Below are 16,947 nucleotides of genomic sequence, written 5' to 3' on the forward strand. Positions count from 1 at the left end.
GACAAAATTCATCACCGTCCCCGTCCCAGGAGATAACCGTAGGAAATAATCCCATGTCATTTTTTAGTGTCTATTTCAGCCTCAGTCCTTCTACACCAGCATTCTTCAAAGCAAAGCCTGAGTGTCAGTGGTTGTGGCCATTCATACTCTGATTCTTCCCTCTCTCCTTAAAGAATGACATGAAGATTGTTTACCGCGGTTATCCGCGGGGACGGGAATGGTGATGAATTTTGTCACCGTGTCATTCTCTAATCTGAATACATAATAACAATTACAATAAAGTGATTCCCAATGTGTACATTTCTGATATGTCTCAAATCTTACTATTCATATACTGGTTTGTCTAATACAGGGGTGTCCAATGTTGGTCCTCGAGGGCCGCAATCCAGTCGGATTTTCAGGATTTCCCCAATGAATATACATGAGGTCTATTTGCATGCACTGCTTTCATTGTATGCTAATAGATCTCATGCATATTCATTGGGGAAATCCTGAAAACCCGACTGGATTGCGGCCCTCGAGGACCGACATTGGACACCCCTGGTCTAATACAACTAACTTAAAGGACAAGCAAGTATTGAATGCATCTACCCTTGGGGGTGCATCTATCGTATTTATGGACCTTCAGGCAGCAATCGGGTATATAACCAGTTGCTTAATGCTTCATCGGTCCAACCTTTATTAATTCAATGAATCACTCTCCTATTTATCTGAGTGCCATTTTTTTTAGTGATGTATTTTTTTTATATATATAAAACCTATCATTTTATCAATAACAGACCATCACTTAGCTTATAGTGAGCCTCTGCTGTCTTCACCTCTGAAGATGCATTCAATACTTGCTTGTCCTTTAAGTTAATTGTATTAGACAAACCAGTATATGACTTGTCAGACTGAACAACAGTGGCTTGTTGATTACTTCAAATCTTACTATGGCATGTGACAGTCCAAAGGTTATAATGTATGCTTCTTAAGCTTTCTTGATTAGCCTTAAGTCAGGATCTGCTTTGGCACATAGGCAAAGTCTGATTGTTGCCCATATAAGGGATGCTTAAACAAGATAAGGAATAAGGTGTCAGGTCAAAAACGCGCCGGGACAATTGAGTGCAGCGCGGAGGCGCGCACCGCTCTAAATTACTGTTTTTAGGGCTCCGATGGTGGGGGGGGGGGGGCGTGGGGGGGAACCCCTCCACTTTACTTAATAGACATTGCGCCGCGTTGTGGGGGCGGTGTGGGGGGTTGTAACCTGTTTTTAGGGAAAAAGTTCAGTTTACAGTAAAATGTGGAGGGTTACAACCCCCCAAACCCCCCATAACGCCGGCGCGATGTCTATTAAATAAACTGGGGGGGTTCCCCAACAAAAACCCCCGTCGGAGCCCCTAAAAACTGTAATTTTGTGCGGCGCGCGCCTCCACGCTACGCTCAATTGTCGGCACGCGCTTTTGTCTTTCGCGCCGTTGTCTATGAACCCCTGTGTGCGGATCTAGGCCTGTGTTTGGATCTGAGGCCCTGTTTCTCATTCCCTCTCCCTCCTGTCACGTATACATTCTAAGCAAGGACAAGGTTTGCACCTGGTGACAGAATGCTGAGGCATTTCTCCTCTCTTCCTGTCACATATTAACCTGACACACATTTACCCTTATTCCTGGTTCATAGACAATGGCGCGAAAGACAAAAGCGCACGCCAACAATTGAACGCAGCGCGGAGGCGCGCGCCGCACAAAATTACAGTTTTTAGGATCTGCACACAGGGCCTAGGTCAGTGTGCCGACCTGGCCTGTGTTCAGAACCGCCTGTGCCTGTGTTCTGATGCCCTGGATCAGAACTCATCAGACCTCCATCCCTACACACAGGTTGCATTTTCAAATGCACGCACGCATGTTGTTTTTGAATTGCTGCACAAAGTACAGGTGAAAATCGAACGCAATGGGCATCTGTGAAAAGTCTCTTCCTGAGGTAGACTAGTTTTGAAAACATCCAACAGTATTGCATAACCGCGGTAAACAATCTTCATGTCATTCTTTAAGGAAAGAGGGAAGTATCAGAGTATGAATGGCCACAACCACTGACCCGCAAACTTTGCTTTGAAGAATGCTGGTGTAGAAGGACTGAGGTTGAAATAGACACTAAAGAATGACAGTCTCTGGTATCCAGATATTGTGATGTCATAATGCCTCATTCCACCAGTGCCTAAGAGCCAATCACATCAGTGATGTCACAATGGCTTCATTATCCTTGGCTCACATAAGAATCAGAGTATGAATGGCCACAACCACTGACCCGCAAGCTTTGCTTTGAAGAATGCTGGTGTAGAAGGGACTGAGGTTGAGATAAGACACTGAAGAATGACAGTCTCTGGTATCCAGAGCAGATATTGTGATGTCATAATGCCTCATTCCACCAGTGCCTAAGAGCCAATCACATCAGTGATGTCACAATGGCTTCATTATCCTTGGCTCACATAAGAATCAGAGTATGAATGGCCACAACCACTGACCCGCAAGCTTTGCTCTGAAGAATGCTGGTGTAGAAGGATTGAGGTTGAAATAGACACTAAAAAATGAAATGAGATTATTTCCCGCGGTTATCCGTGGGGACGGGAACAGTGATGAATTTTGTCACCGTGTCATTCTCTAGTGTGAAGATCATCTGTCCAAATCTGGTTACAATGCTGTATTAGGTGATGTTTCTTTTGTATTTCTGGGGAAGCATGTTATGAAAAGAACACATCACAAAAGGGGGGTGTCGGGTCAAAAGCGCGCCAGGACAAAGGCGCGCGCAGACAATTGAGCGCAGCGCGGAGGCGCGCACCGCACTAAATTACTGTTTTTACGGCTCTGACGGGGGGGCCGGGGGGAACCCCCCCACTTTACTTAATAGAGATCACGCCGCGTTGTGGGGGGTGTGGGAGGTTGTAACCCCCCACATTTTACTGAAAACTTCACTTTTTCCCTGTTTTTTAGGGAAAAAGTTAAGTTTACAGTAAAATGTGGAGGGTTACAACCCCCCACACCCCCCACAACGCCGGCGCGATCTCTATTAAGTAAACTGGGGGGGGGCTCCCCCAACAAAACCCCCCGTCGGAGCCCCTAAAAACTGTAATTTTCTTCGGTGCGCGCCTCCGTCTTGCGCTCAGTTGTCGGCCGCGCGCCTTTGTCTTTCGCCGAGTTGTCTATGAACCCAAAAGGGGAGGCTAGAAAGACCGTCTCAAGAAGGTAACAGCTTATTCTGACCTCAGACTCTCTTCTGTGCTTATGACAGAATAACCATCCTGATGTGCAAAGAGTTATCCTCCCTAACTAAGCAAATCACAACACATCTAACAGCAGCCGGGGTAAGAAATGAGATTATCTATCCTACTATCTAATTCTTATGTTGAGCTTGGTATTGTTAACCGCATTGAACTTCCATGGTATTGCGGTATACAAAAATAAAGTTATTATTATTATTATTATTATTGGACTAGAGCAGGGATCTCAAAGTCCCTCCTTGAGGGCCGCAATCCATTCGGGTTTTCAGGATTTCCCCAGTGAATATGCATTGAAAGCAGTGCATGCACATAGGGGGATACCTGGAATGCTCTCCCAGAGGAAGTAATTGCAGAATCCACCGTTCTAGGATTTAAGGGTAAACTAGATGCACATCTCCTTAAGAGTGGCATAGAGTGATACGGGTAAGTGTAAATTAGATGCACATCTCCCTTGAGAAGCATACGGTGATATGGGGACTAAAACTAGGCCAGGGTAGACCTGGCAGGGCCTCCACATGTGCGGATCACCGGACTTGATGGACCCAGGGTCTGATCCGGAGATGGCAATTCTTATGTTCTTATGTATCAAGATTCCGTGCAGAATTTCAAAGTGTAGCAAGATTCCAAAACCCCAAATAATAGAAGCATTCCGGAACCTCCAAATAGTATCAAAGCTGAGGGGGATAGATCCAGGACGAATAACAGGAAGTTCTGTTTCACGCAGCGAGTGGTGGACACCTGGAATGTTCTCCCAGAGGAAGTAATTGCAGAATCCACCGTTCTAGGATTTAAGGATAAACTAGATGCACATCTCCTTAAGAGTGGCATAGAGTGATACGGGTAAGGGTAAATTAGATGCACATCTCCCTTGAGAAGCATACGGTGATATGGGGACTAAAACTAGGCCAGGGTACACCTGGCGGGGCCTCCGCGTGTGGAGATCACCGGACTTGATGGACCCAGGATCTGATCCGGAGATGGCAGTTCTTATGTTCTAGATCTCACGCATATTCATTGGGGAAATCCTGAAAACCCGACTGGATTGTGGCCCTCAAGGAGGGACTTTGAGATCCCTGGAATAGAGAGTCTAATAGAACTTGGTTGACTTAGGCTAGTAGTTTTTTGTATCTTCTTTGATTCGGGAATGATGGCAACAAAGATTCTTAAGCATTTTGCCTTTTGGACTGAGACCGTGAGTAATCTGTACCCCCAAGGAGGCACAAGATTTAGGGCAGGATTATGCTATAGGCAAATTAGGAAAATAGCTAAGCCCTAAGGACCTGATTCTGTAAAGGCCACCAATTTTGGTGGCCGCCTAAGAAGTGGCCATCGATCGCGTGTCAGTCACGCATCGGCATCCTTTACAGAATCGCGGCTAGTTTTCCTGACAGACACTTTAAACATAGGGCCAGCATTTTGCAGGCCTATGTTTAAGGCATCTGTCTCATGTCTACTGAGACACTTAGGGACGCTTAAGAATGCCCAAGGCCGCTTCCAGTTGAGCCCATGCCCCGCCTTGGGCGTGCTTAAGTGATCCTTCGCAATTCCATAGATGTACTAGACTGCTTCCTTGCAGAATTTTTTTTTCTAAAGTTTCAAGTTTATTAAAAAATTTTTATACCGCTTAATCAAATTTCTAGGCGGTGTACAATGTAAAAAAAATTCCATAAAAAAACAAATTAAAATTAGAAGTACTAAACAAGACCAGGGTATAGGTTAATAAAAACACATAAGAAAACATATGAACTAACTTCACACAGATGGGGAAGAAGGGCTAGAACTACAATCTTTGAGGAAAAGAGAACAGTAAAAGGGGGAAAAAACAATAGGTGAGGGTAAAAAGCATTGTTTTGGCTTAAAAGGACAGTTAATTGTCCAAAAGCATCCTGGGACAAGAATGTTTTTAATGTTGATTTAAATATGATTTAATACGGATTCGATGCGTAAATGTTTAGGCAGTGAATTCCAAACAGAGGGTGCAGTGACAGCGAAATTATTGGAGATGACGGTAGGATGCCTGCCGCCGCCTAAAAATCAGGGTGCACCCGTTCGAGAACCATTCCCAAATGTTAGGAGGAGCCCCTCTCAAATGTGCTCGTTCAATAGACTCTCAAGGCAGATTTGTTCAGCCAAATGAAACTGCTGGGAGAAAGAAAAGTGGAGGCAGGGGGACCAGAGCCAACGCTGGTTGTAGAGCTCTGTCTATTCTCCTTCTCCTCTGATTTCTCCTTCAATCAGCAGGAGAGCTTAGTGTTCACTGCAGTACTGCTTATTCCATGGGGACTTGTCATGCTTGTTTACCTAGAGACCATAAGAATAGAAACATAGAAACATAGAAAAAGCGGCAGAAAAGGGCTATAGCCCACCAAGTCTGCCCATTCCAAGTATCCCCCCCCTGAGTTTACTCCCTTAAAGATCCCACGTGAGTATCCCATTTTCTCTTAAAATCTGTCACGCTGCTGGCCTCTATCACCTGGAGTGGGAGTCTGTTCCAATGATCCACAACTCTCTCGGTGAAGAAATACTTCCTGAAGTCTCCATGGAGCTTCCCTCCCCTGATTTTCAGCGGATGCCCTCTTGTGGTCGAGGGTCCCATGAGCCGGAAGATATCATCTTCTGACTTGATGCGTCCCGTGATATACTTATATGTTTCAATCATATCTCCTCGTTCTCTTCTTTCCTCAAGTGAGTACAGCCGCAATTTCTTTAGTCTTTCTTCATACGTGAGATCCTTGAGCCCCAAGACCATCCTGGTTGCTGTTCGCTGAACCGACTCGATCCTCAGCACGTCCTTTCGGTAGTGTGGTCTCCAAAACTGAACACAGTACTCCAAGTGAGGCCTCACCATGGCTCTGTACAATGGCATCATAACTTCAGGTCTCCTGCTGACGAAACCTCTGCGGATACACCCCATCATTTGTCTTGCCCTGGAGGAAGCCTTCTCCACTTGATTGGCAACCTTCATGTCCTCGCTAATGATCACTCCTAGATCGCGTTCCGCTGTGGTCCTAACCAAGGTCTCACCATTTAGTACATAAGTTCTACGCGGGTTTCTCTTTCCCAGGTGCATTATCTTGCATTTTTTAGCATTGAAGCCAAGCTGCCAAGTAGTTGACCATTGTTCCAGCAGCAGTAGATCGTGTGTCATATTATCAGGTAATATGCTTCTGTCTACTATGTTGCAAAGTTTGGCATCGTCGGCGAACAGTGATACCTTTCCTCTAAGTCCTTTCGTCATATCTCTTATGAATAAGTTGAATAAAATCGGACCCAGGACCGAGCCCTGCGGCACTCCACTTATTACGTCCGATGCTTTGGATGGTGTACCGTTCACCACTACCCTCTGATGTCTGCCGCTCAGCAATCCCCAACCCATGTAGTTAGAGTGTCTCCTAATCCTATCGATTTCAGCTTGTTCAGTAATCTTCGATGAGGGACGCTATCAAATGCTTTACTGAAGTCCAAATACACTACGTCCAGTGACTCTCCGGCATCCAGTTGTCTAGTAACCCAGTCAAAAAAGCTAATCAGATTAGATTGGCAGGATCTACCCTGGGTGAACCCGTGTTGGTGTGGATCACGCAGTTTTTTCTTCGTCTAGGATTGTGTCAATATTCTGTTTGATCAGTGTTTCCATGAGTTTACACACTAATAGACGTGAGACTCACTGGTCTGTAGTTTGCTGTCTCTGTCCTGCAGCCCTTTTTGTGGAGTGGGATTACGTGGCGGTTTTCCAGTCCGAGGGGACCCTTCCTGTGCTTAGGGAAAGATTGAAGAGAACAGATAATGGTTCTGCCAGGACTTCCCTTAACTCCCTTAGCATTCTGGGATGTAGGTTATCTGGTCCCATGGCTTTGTTTACTTTGAGTCTTGATAGTTCGTCGTAGACGCTACTGGGTGTAAATTCAAAATCTTGGAAACGGGTCTTTCTGGTTATCTCCCGTCTGCAGCTGTGGACCAACTCCTGGCTCTTCTCGGGTGAATACTGAACAGAAGTATTGTTTAGTAATTCTGCCTTCTCAGAGTCTGATTCTGCAAAGTTACCGTCCGATTGCTTCAGGCGTACTATCCCATCTTTGTTTCTTTTCCTGTCACTAATATAGCTGAAGAAAGATTTATCCCCTTTCTTAATTTTCCGTGCTAGCTCTTCCTCCATTCGGAGTTTGGCCTCTCTGACTGCTGTTTTGACAGCTTTAGATATGTCTAGATAGTCCTCTTTCGCTCCCTTTCTGCCTAAATGTTTGTAGGCGATAAATGCGTCTTTTTTCTGTTTAACTAGGTCTGAAATTTCTTTACTGAACCATTGGGGTCTTTTGTTTCTCCTGCGTTTACTTACTATCTTTATGTATCGGTCTGTTGCTTCGTGTAGTATGGGACTTCAGAGGACGACCACATGTCCTCCACATTTTCAGTTTTTGCTTGTTTATGTAGCTCCTGCTGGACAAATTCTCCCATGCTGTTGAAGTCTGTACCTCTAAAGTGAGAACCCTTGTTGCTGTGTTTGTCTTAGGGAAACCTTTCTTAAGTTGAGCATACCATATTATGGTCGCTGGAGGCTAGTGTGTCTCCTACTGAGACTTCCGTGACGCTATCTCCGTTGGTGAGGACTAGATCTAGTAATGCCTGGTCCCTGGTGGGCTCCAACACCAATTGCTTGAGATGTGCACCCTTTATGGAGCTTAATATTCTTTTGCTGCTACCCGTAGTCGCGGAGAGTGTGTTCCAATCTGCATCTGGCATGTTGAAGTCTCCTAATAGCCTTGCTGGATCAGTCTAATGATCCATCTAGCCCAGTATCTCGTCTTCACGGAGGCCAATCCGAGCCACAAGTCCCTGGCAAAAACCCAGATAGTAGCAGCATTCCATGCCACCTATCCAGGGCAAGCAATGGCTGCTCCCATATCTGTCTCAACAGCAATATATGGATTTTTCCTCCAGAAACTTGTCCAAAGTTTTTTTTAAACCAGCTGCCCTGGAAGTATAGTACTCCCCGGAATTCGCGGGGGTTTCCGTTCCAAGAACCCCTGTCGAATTATCGAAAAAAACCGCAAAATACGGTTTTTAGGCAGGGGAGACAGGAGAGAGAGCAGCCGGAGCGCCGCGAGGTGAAGGAAATCACTCGCTGTATGCTCCGACCTCGCCTCTTCCGGTGAACCTAAAGTCAGGCTTTACCAAGCAGGAACCGCGTGTCAAAGCAGCTCCTGATTGGTGAGGCCCGACTTTAGTACAGGAAGAGGATGGTCGGAGCATACAGCGAGTGAATTTCCTTCACTCGCCGGTGCTCCGGCTGGCCCTCTCATGCCCGGTCCTTCGGGGTCGGAAAAATACCACGAATGAAGCGGGACCTGCCAGTTTGCGGGGGAGCACTGTACTTAGTCTAAAGCAGCATGTCTCAAACTGTGGGTTGTGAACCTAAATGATGTCATAAATTCCACATTTGGGGTTGCAACCAGGCTGGATAAGCAGTCATGGTCTCACACCTTCTATCAAGCCCTCACTATGTTACTGCAGGCTTCACAGAAGGCAAAATATCAGGAGCAGCAGCACAGATAGCAAGCGCAGGAGTCACATGTTTGTCTGTTGGGGCCAGTGGTCATACTGTTTGGTAACTGGCTAAGCTTCTGCTGTTAACTAGCACATCACTTGCCTTGCTGTGATCTAAAAAATTTAGGTGAGCTGTTGCCTTGTATATGAAAACTGCTCAACCACTTTCTCTAGCCTGAGTTCCAAGATTCAGCACACCTAGGAATAAGCTAGTCTCAGCTACTTGGTGGTTGCCTACTAGTGTCACTTGTAGCCCACTGTTTTATAAATATCATGTTTATGTTTATTTATAATGATATTTGTTGCCAGAAAATTTGGTGAAAGCAGTTAGCTTAGCAGGGTTTAAAAAAAAAAAAAGTTTTGATAATTTCCTACATTCACTGCTTATTTCTAGGGTAAGCAGCATAAAATCTGTTTTAGTCTTTTGATATCTTGCCAGGTAGTTGTGATGTGGATTGGCTACTGTTGGAAACGGCTTGATGGACATTCGGTTTGTCCTAGTATGGCAACTCTTATGTTCATTATATATTTGGGGATCAAAGCTGTATATGGTAAACACTTTTTAAAAGGAAGCAGAAAACTCCATTAATAGACAGGGAAAAAACCACATCCAACTAAGAAAAACAAGCACCCTGAGAAAAACAAACAGACATAATTTATCTAAATTGTGTAGGCCCCGTGAGCTCACCTCCAGAGTTATGTACAGTTTATCTCCCCTTTCCTACTACTTTCTGTGTGAGCAGGTATAGATGTTCGGGGATGTGCCAAGCATAATAGGGTATACAGGGTTTCCCACTGATAATTCATATGATAGAGCTGAATTAAAATACCCATTAAAATGTTTCCTGGTTCCTTATTACGTTGAGAAGAAACCAAAAAAAAACCTGCAGGCTATGTACAAGACGCAGGCAATGTTTATTGTACCAAACTTGAATGCAGTAATATACAACCTTATTACCAACCAAGGGACCCGACACGGTCCGTGTTTCGGACAACACACCTTCCTCGGGGTTCCATGGTCAATAAGGTGTAAAATTAACCACAAAGTAAATAAAGGTAACAAACAAACGCCTGTATGATACAAATAGTAAAATAACCACCATATCATACAGGCATTTGTTTGTTACCTTTATTTACTTTGTGGTTAATTTTACACCTTATTGACCATGGACCCCTGAGGAAGGTGTGTTGTCCGAAACACGGACCGTGTCGGGTCCCTTGGTTGGTAATAAGGTTGTATATTACTGCATTCAAGTTTGGTACAATAAACATTGCCTGCGTCTTGTACATAGCCTGCAGTTTTTTTGGTTTCTTCTTGCTGTTTGGTTCACTGCAGTCTACGTTGGATTTTTTTCCTTGTTGCTCCTTATTACGTTGTCCAGATTTCTTCAAGAAACTATTGGATGCCTGTGTACCAGATATGAATGTAAAGTGCTTTGGCTTTTCAGATGTAATTAAAATGAACTCTGGTTTTAGGTGAAAGAGAAAAGCGATGTCCTTAACCCTTTAATCACTACAGTGTTCCTAGAGGTGAGTTTGATTTTTCTATTCTCATTTGCTGGCTAATGTACTGCTAGAATGAAATAAATGTTAATCTGATGAAAAAGGGATCCATTCTGTTTTTGACTTCCTTTTTTTTTGTAGGCTTCCAACAGCGCCTCCTACATCCAGGATGCATTCCAGCTGCTCCTGCCAGTGCTGCAGCTGTCTCATGTCCAGGCATGTGCTGAGCCAGCAGAGCAGTAAACGATGGATCTCTGGACTTGCCCAGCACCACTCTGCTGTCACCCCTCTGTTAAACAACTAAGGCATGGCCCTAATGGCGGCTCAGAGCAGTAGGTGAGGGAATGCCGGCATATGAAGCTGCAGAGAAGAGATTGTCCTCTAAGATGACCACAACCTCAGACATCTAATTTATGCAAAAAAAAAAAAAAAAAAAAGTGCTCGGCTGTTAACCCAGAATATACCTGCAAGGCAGGGTAGCTGCTAACAAGTGGCAGACTGTACCATTTCTAACCCCAGACAGGTTAGCTGCTAACAAGTGGCAGACTGTACCATTTCTAACCAGGTGGCTAATGATTTTGCCATCAAGTATGTTCTATTCACATCAATTTCTTTCTTAGACAGAATTTGGTTTGTCTGGAAGAGACGGAGAAGCACCTCTTGAGCAAAACCGCACAAAGATCGATCTCTTGTATTGCTGCAGAATTGTCATTTTACAAAACACATTAGCATCCTTGCATTTCTTTGTGACTTTTGATGCATTTTGTGAGTTGGAGACCCTGAATGATTTGTATTTTGAAGAACTTCTTGGAAGATAGAATATACTTTATAAAATGGGATATTACTTTTCTGTCCTGTGCTTTAAGCCTTCCAAGCCATATTTGCTTAGCATCACTTCAATGTAAAAGTGGTTTATGAACAGAATATTTTCCTGGCTTCCCATTCATCCTTACAGAACATCCACTTGCTGTCTCATGAGTCTATGAGCTGTTTCCCTGGGAAGTGCCTTCAGTGTCATCCACTAGAGCAAATTTCAGCATATCTAGGGTTATTTGGCCTTCTGTATATATTTTTAAATGGCCCATCTAGTCTGCCCATCCATTATCTCTTTTTTTTCTCCGAGAGATCCCAAGTGCCTATCCCAGGCCCTTTTAATTCAGACACAGTCTCTGTCTCCACCACCTCTTCTGGGAGACTGTTCCATGTATCTACCACCCTTTCAGGAAAAAGTATTTCCTTAGATTACCCCGGATCCTATCACCCTCTTAACAATGAAAGCACTTATTTGGCTGATGACTGGGCTTAGGTTGGAAGGTAAGAAAAGGGATAGTGGTGGATACATAGGGGACCTTCTTGTGTGGAAATTGTCTCCAGTGCAAAACAATCTTATATCCCTATAGATTTCAGAGAGCGGAAGGAAGCCTTACATTTTAAAAATGGTGTCATGAAATTCTGAACTGAGAGCTCTAGAGTACCATAAGGGAATTGGAGCTTATGATTTCACAATGCCTTTTATTGTCACGGATGCCATACAGCTTCAGGAGGGTAGAACCACTGGTAAAATGCTTAATTTAAAACTTAGGGCAGATATAGGTAATTTAAAAATGGCTGCACTGTATGGGGAGGAGTGACTTTATTTATTTTTCATAATAAATATTTTTTATTATTTTCAAATATACACTTCCAATACAATACAATAATAACAATAACACATGCTTCCAATACATACAATATTATAATAATAATACACATATTATTACAATTTAATGAGGACTATGTCTATTATAAAATAACAACCTAAAATTAAATATAGAAAAACAAAATACTCATAAGCTACATATATCCAATTCAGATGGGAGGGAATTAGGGAAGCTTCTTCAAATTTTTACAAAAAACCATCCAGAGGGGCCCATTTCTTAGTAAAATTAGCAATATTATTCTGTTTAATGACTATTATTTCCTCATATTTTCTAATTATACTCAAATGATTCCACCATTCAGGAAAATTGAGTTGAGAATGATCTTTCCAATATGGTGGATAGCTAATGCAATCATTGCATCAAATATTTTGGTATGTGTTTGTGGGATCAAGATATCGGGAATTTTGAGGAGCATAGAATAGGAGTAATTTTATAATATGGGTTTGTTTGTTTTTTTAAATTCCCGCATAAAACCTATTTTACACGTGTAAAAGTACAATGTCATGACAAGGAGTGTACTTCTACTAGACTTACATGTAGGCATGTTCTGGGGCCGAGAGTGAGTGGAGCCTGGGCAGTGTCTCCATACTTCATGTACTAATGTTTATGCCAGCTTCTGAGCGAGCGTGAATGTCCACAGTTTACATAGAAACAGAGCAAAATGAAGACAGATCAAGACCGTATCTAATGTGTCTATCCATGCCATCTACTATCCTTTACTCAGAGATCCAATGTACTTGTCCCAAGCTTTCTTGAAATCAGATACATTTTCCATCACCACCTCCACCGGGAGGCCGTTCTACGCTTCCACCACCCTTTTTGTGAAAAAAAGTATTTTCTGAGGTTACTTCTGAGTCTATCCTCCTTCCTATGGCCTCTTATTCTAGAGCTTCCATTCAACTTGATGGGACTTGCCTTAGTATTTTGAAAGGACACATAGTAGGTGCCTATATACCTTTACAAAATAGGTACCTTCTTGACCTTCAGACCTAGGTGATCCACTGTGTGAATGCTTAAATCTGCATTTAATTTAATTTCCATATTAAACCACAAAGGCACAGATTCTCAAAATGGCGCCATTTTTTTAAAGTGCCGGTAAGCGCTCAAGCTCAGTAAAAAAACAACAAACCCTGCCATTTAAGTGATGTTTTAAACTGCGATTCAAGGTGCCTAGAAAATCAGCATTGGAATCGCACTTCTAGGCGTTTTAGGCCACCTAACACCGTAGGTTTGGCTAACGCCAGAAGTGGCGTCAAAGCACCTATGGAGGCACGATTCACATCAAAGGTAGGCCTGGAAAACCCTGGCCTACATTTCTGGTGCTCACCTTTGCCGGAGGCATGATTCCGTAACCGTCGCCATCACGCGATCGGCAGCCGCTGACAACTTTTCCAAGTGGGTTACAATAAAAGATAATGCCAAATCAAAAAAAAATTTCACAAACCATTAAAAACATCTTAAATATAATCATTTTTATAATATCCATCCTACTTAATCAAAAATATTTCTGAAATAACCATGTTTTTATTGCTTTCCTAAAAATCCAATATTAAAACAGTGGAGGGGGAATTGCAACATAGAGGGTCTTTTAATAAAGGTCAGGGTATGTTATCTGCAGCAAAGCCATTAGGAATAAAATGAGTCAGTAAAATAATAATAACTTTATTTTTGTATACCGCCATACCCAGGGAGTTCTAGGCGGTTCACATCAATTAAACAAAACTTAATAAGAAATTACAGTAAACTATATTTTACAAGTAATGAAGATATTGGAACAAAATTAACAAGAAATTACAATTGATCATAGTTACAATTGATCATAATTACAAGCAATGAGGAGAAGAAGGTGAGCATGCGAGGGGGGAATTGAGTAGGTCATTGGAGTTAGTGAGATGGGGGAGATCAAAAAGAGGGGGGTACCGGGAGAGTTGGGGTCGTTTGAGGGAGGGGGTGAGAGAAATGGAAGAGAGGGGGATTAGGATATTGAGCGTGGAATAAATGAGTTTTGAGTATTTTTCGGAAATCAAGGTAGGTGTGGGCCTTGAGCAGAATTTGGGCTAGCCAAGGGTTCTGTTTGGCTGCCTGGAAGGCGAAGGTTTTGTCGAAGAACCTTTTGAGGTGACATAGTTTTAGGGAGGGGAAGGCGAAAAGATTGATTCTGCGGGAGTTCTTTTTGTTGCAGTTCAGGTTGAAATGAGGGGTGAGTTCTCTCTCTCTCCACACATAGATATGTTGAATTCTGAAAATACTGTGGAGACAGATGTTCCCGGTGTAGGCTTTATTCAGTCTATATAAATAATAGAAAGACAATCCATATGTGTATAATATGGCGTGGAGCCAACACGGTCCATGTTTCGACTAACACGTCTTCCTCAGGAGTTACAAAATTGGCAATTATATCAAAGAAACATATGTGGATGTTGTAACGTAAGCCCGGGTACATGGAAAGTGCTCGAAAAAGCTTTTCCTGCTGATAATCCTGAAAAGCAGCCATACAAGTTAATCCCTTGTAGGTGTGTTCCCTGATTTCAGCCTGGGAGAGCAGGATATTTTGGGTTTTTAAAAAATGTATGACTGTGTGCTAGCCCGACACAATGAGATGCACCTCTTTAGATGAATCTTTCAGATGTGCCCGGTCCTGCTCCTTCTGAAACGGGAAGTTCTGAGAGGGTGGGACCCATTGGACTGCCAAGCCGGTGCCCTGCTATGGAGGTGCTAAGGGCATGGGAACACCTGAGATGGGGGTAGGGGGTAGGATGGGGAACATGGTGAACATAAAACACGGTGATTGCCAGGAAGGTCTTTATCTAGCGTCATCTACTGCGTTACTGGTCACCCCTCTCCAGAAATCATGCCGCCCTAGGCATATGCCTAATCCACCTAGTGATCGGGCTGGCGTGTTTATGTGTCCAGCCCAAGGTTCATGAATGAGCATCTCTTCTTGCCTGTTGATCTCTTTAATCTAACTCTATGGATATCGCCTTATACTAGAATATTCCTTACATTTATAGTTCATCCAAGCAAATGGAAACCAGTGGAAGGAAGGGACACCGTCTATTAACATTGCCTGGTGAAATTAAAAATAACTTTCTGGGTGTGACAATGTCATTCAGTACATATGCAGAAGGACTGAAAGTGATTCCAGCCCCTCCCTTAAACCCGACAATGCCAAGCCCTAATAACTGAGGGTTTAAGTGGCCCAGACTTGTTTCTTTCAAGCTGTCTTAAGTATTTTCCAGTAATACCTTTGCTAGAGTCTTCTGTTTCCATGCTCTGTTTAAAAATAAAAGCAATAAAGAAGCGAACAGACAGCCTTACCTTGTTCTGGTGAAAAGGGAAACGCGTCTGTTTATGAATTCAGACTTTTAAAACTGAGCGGTCCTATTAGTGCATGGCTCATTCTATCAGTACAGCTGTTAGGTAATAATCTGAGTTAAGTTACAGCAGTAATATCCTTTGAGACTGCACGCTACGTTCTGCAATTATTGTACCCAGCGGAGTTGCCGGATGTTTTTGCCGCAGTGGCTTTTAAGTTGGCTTATCACAACTGTAGCTTATTGGTTCTACTTTTCATGCGAGCTGAAGCCTTTTCATCCCTTGGCAATTTATCCTGATGCTGTTAAAGCCGAGATGGTGATGTGATCAGATTACCATCTACTGTGGGGAGTGTCTGCCTTAGAACCTGGATTTCCATGAACACTGCTGCCAAAGCCCCAAGCCAGCTCTCCCACTCCACGTCCATGTTTTATACAAATTCCTTCTGCTGATACCTGTGTGAGCTCCAGGTTTATGGTTTATATTTACTGTGCAATTAATTTTGGCTGCTTGTCCATTGGATGGACAGAAGCTTTCTTTTTAAGCAGTATTTTTGTGATAAATGTCTGTAGAATTGTTTAAAAAAACAAACGTGGGATCCTAATTGTTACCCACCTGGGGTTTATTGTAAGGGAGGGAAAGAAGTCTAAATAATTTACACATCTCTGAATGTATGTCTCTGTGATCTGTAATGTTAATAAATCTGTTTTCTCTTCTTTACTAGACTGTGGTTTTCTTGTAATATTTATACTTTCCATTTACCCAGAAACTCCCATCAGTATCCATTTTGTAAACATTGGTATTCATGAATCATTAGGCTATTGCTAGAATAATATCAGGGGTGTCAAAGTCCCTCCTCAAGGGCCGCAATCCAGTCAGGTTTTCAGGATTTCCCCAATGAATATGCGTGAGATCTATTTGCATGCGCTGCTTTCATTGTATGCTAAAAGATGTCACACATATTCATTGGGGAAATCCTGAAAACCCGACTGGATTGCAGCCCTCGAGGACCGACTTTGACACCTGTGTGCTAGATAGTGTTCAATTAGTGGTGTTAGTTTAAGCCAGGGATGTCAAAGCCCCTCCTCGAAGGCCGCAATCCAGTCGGGTTTTCAGGATTTCCCCAATAAATATGCATGAGATCTATTAGCATACAATGAAAGCAGTGCATGCAAATAGATCTCATGCATATTTATTGGGGTAATCCTGAAAACCCGACTGGATTGCGGCCCTCGAAGAGGGACTTTGAGACCCCTGTTATAAGCGATCAAGATGTGCACAGTATTGCAGGGTCATGCATCGTTTAAGTGCCCTATATAGAATCCAGGGGATCGTGTGTATATAGGAGGGGTATGGACAGTGCTTCTATGCATATGTCTCCTTTGCCATGTTACTCAGAAGCAAGAGTACATGGCTTAAGACAGAATTCTCCTTTTTGATTTCAAGAGGCAAGAGGAATGGAATAAAGTATACGAGAATGTTTTACTTTCCACTTTTGCTTGCCAAGCTGTCAAACTTTGGAAACATTTACCTGACCGAACTGGTCCTTAGAGATGAAAGGGCCCCAGGCAGAAACTGGAGAATAGGCCCCAAAGTCCATCTGACAGTCTATGCCTTATATAAGTGTGAGGCAGT

The 16,947-nt window shown here is 43.2% G+C and overlaps 1 protein-coding gene across 4 annotated transcripts in view; it reads left to right on the forward strand.

Moving 5' to 3' along the window:
- The window catches only part of FAM114A2 (family with sequence similarity 114 member A2), a 55,278-nt gene extending 42,073 nt beyond the window's left edge, over positions 1–13,205 (forward strand). For all 4 annotated transcript variants that reach the window (XM_033927240.1, XM_033927239.1, XM_033927242.1 and 1 more), the window contains 3 exons: positions 3,262–3,334; positions 10,271–10,324; positions 10,439–13,205. In XM_033927240.1, the coding sequence (XP_033783131.1) occupies positions 3,262–3,334; positions 10,271–10,324; positions 10,439–10,540 (229 nt within the window). In that variant the 3' untranslated portion in view covers positions 10,541–13,205. The remainder of the gene's footprint in view (positions 1–3,261; positions 3,335–10,270; positions 10,325–10,438) is intronic.
- Positions 13,206–16,947: the final 3,742 nt, after the last annotated feature.

Source organism: Geotrypetes seraphini, chromosome 18 (assembly GCF_902459505.1).
Source record: "Geotrypetes seraphini chromosome 18, aGeoSer1.1, whole genome shotgun sequence".
Lineage (NCBI taxonomy): Eukaryota > Metazoa > Chordata > Amphibia > Gymnophiona > Dermophiidae > Geotrypetes > Geotrypetes seraphini.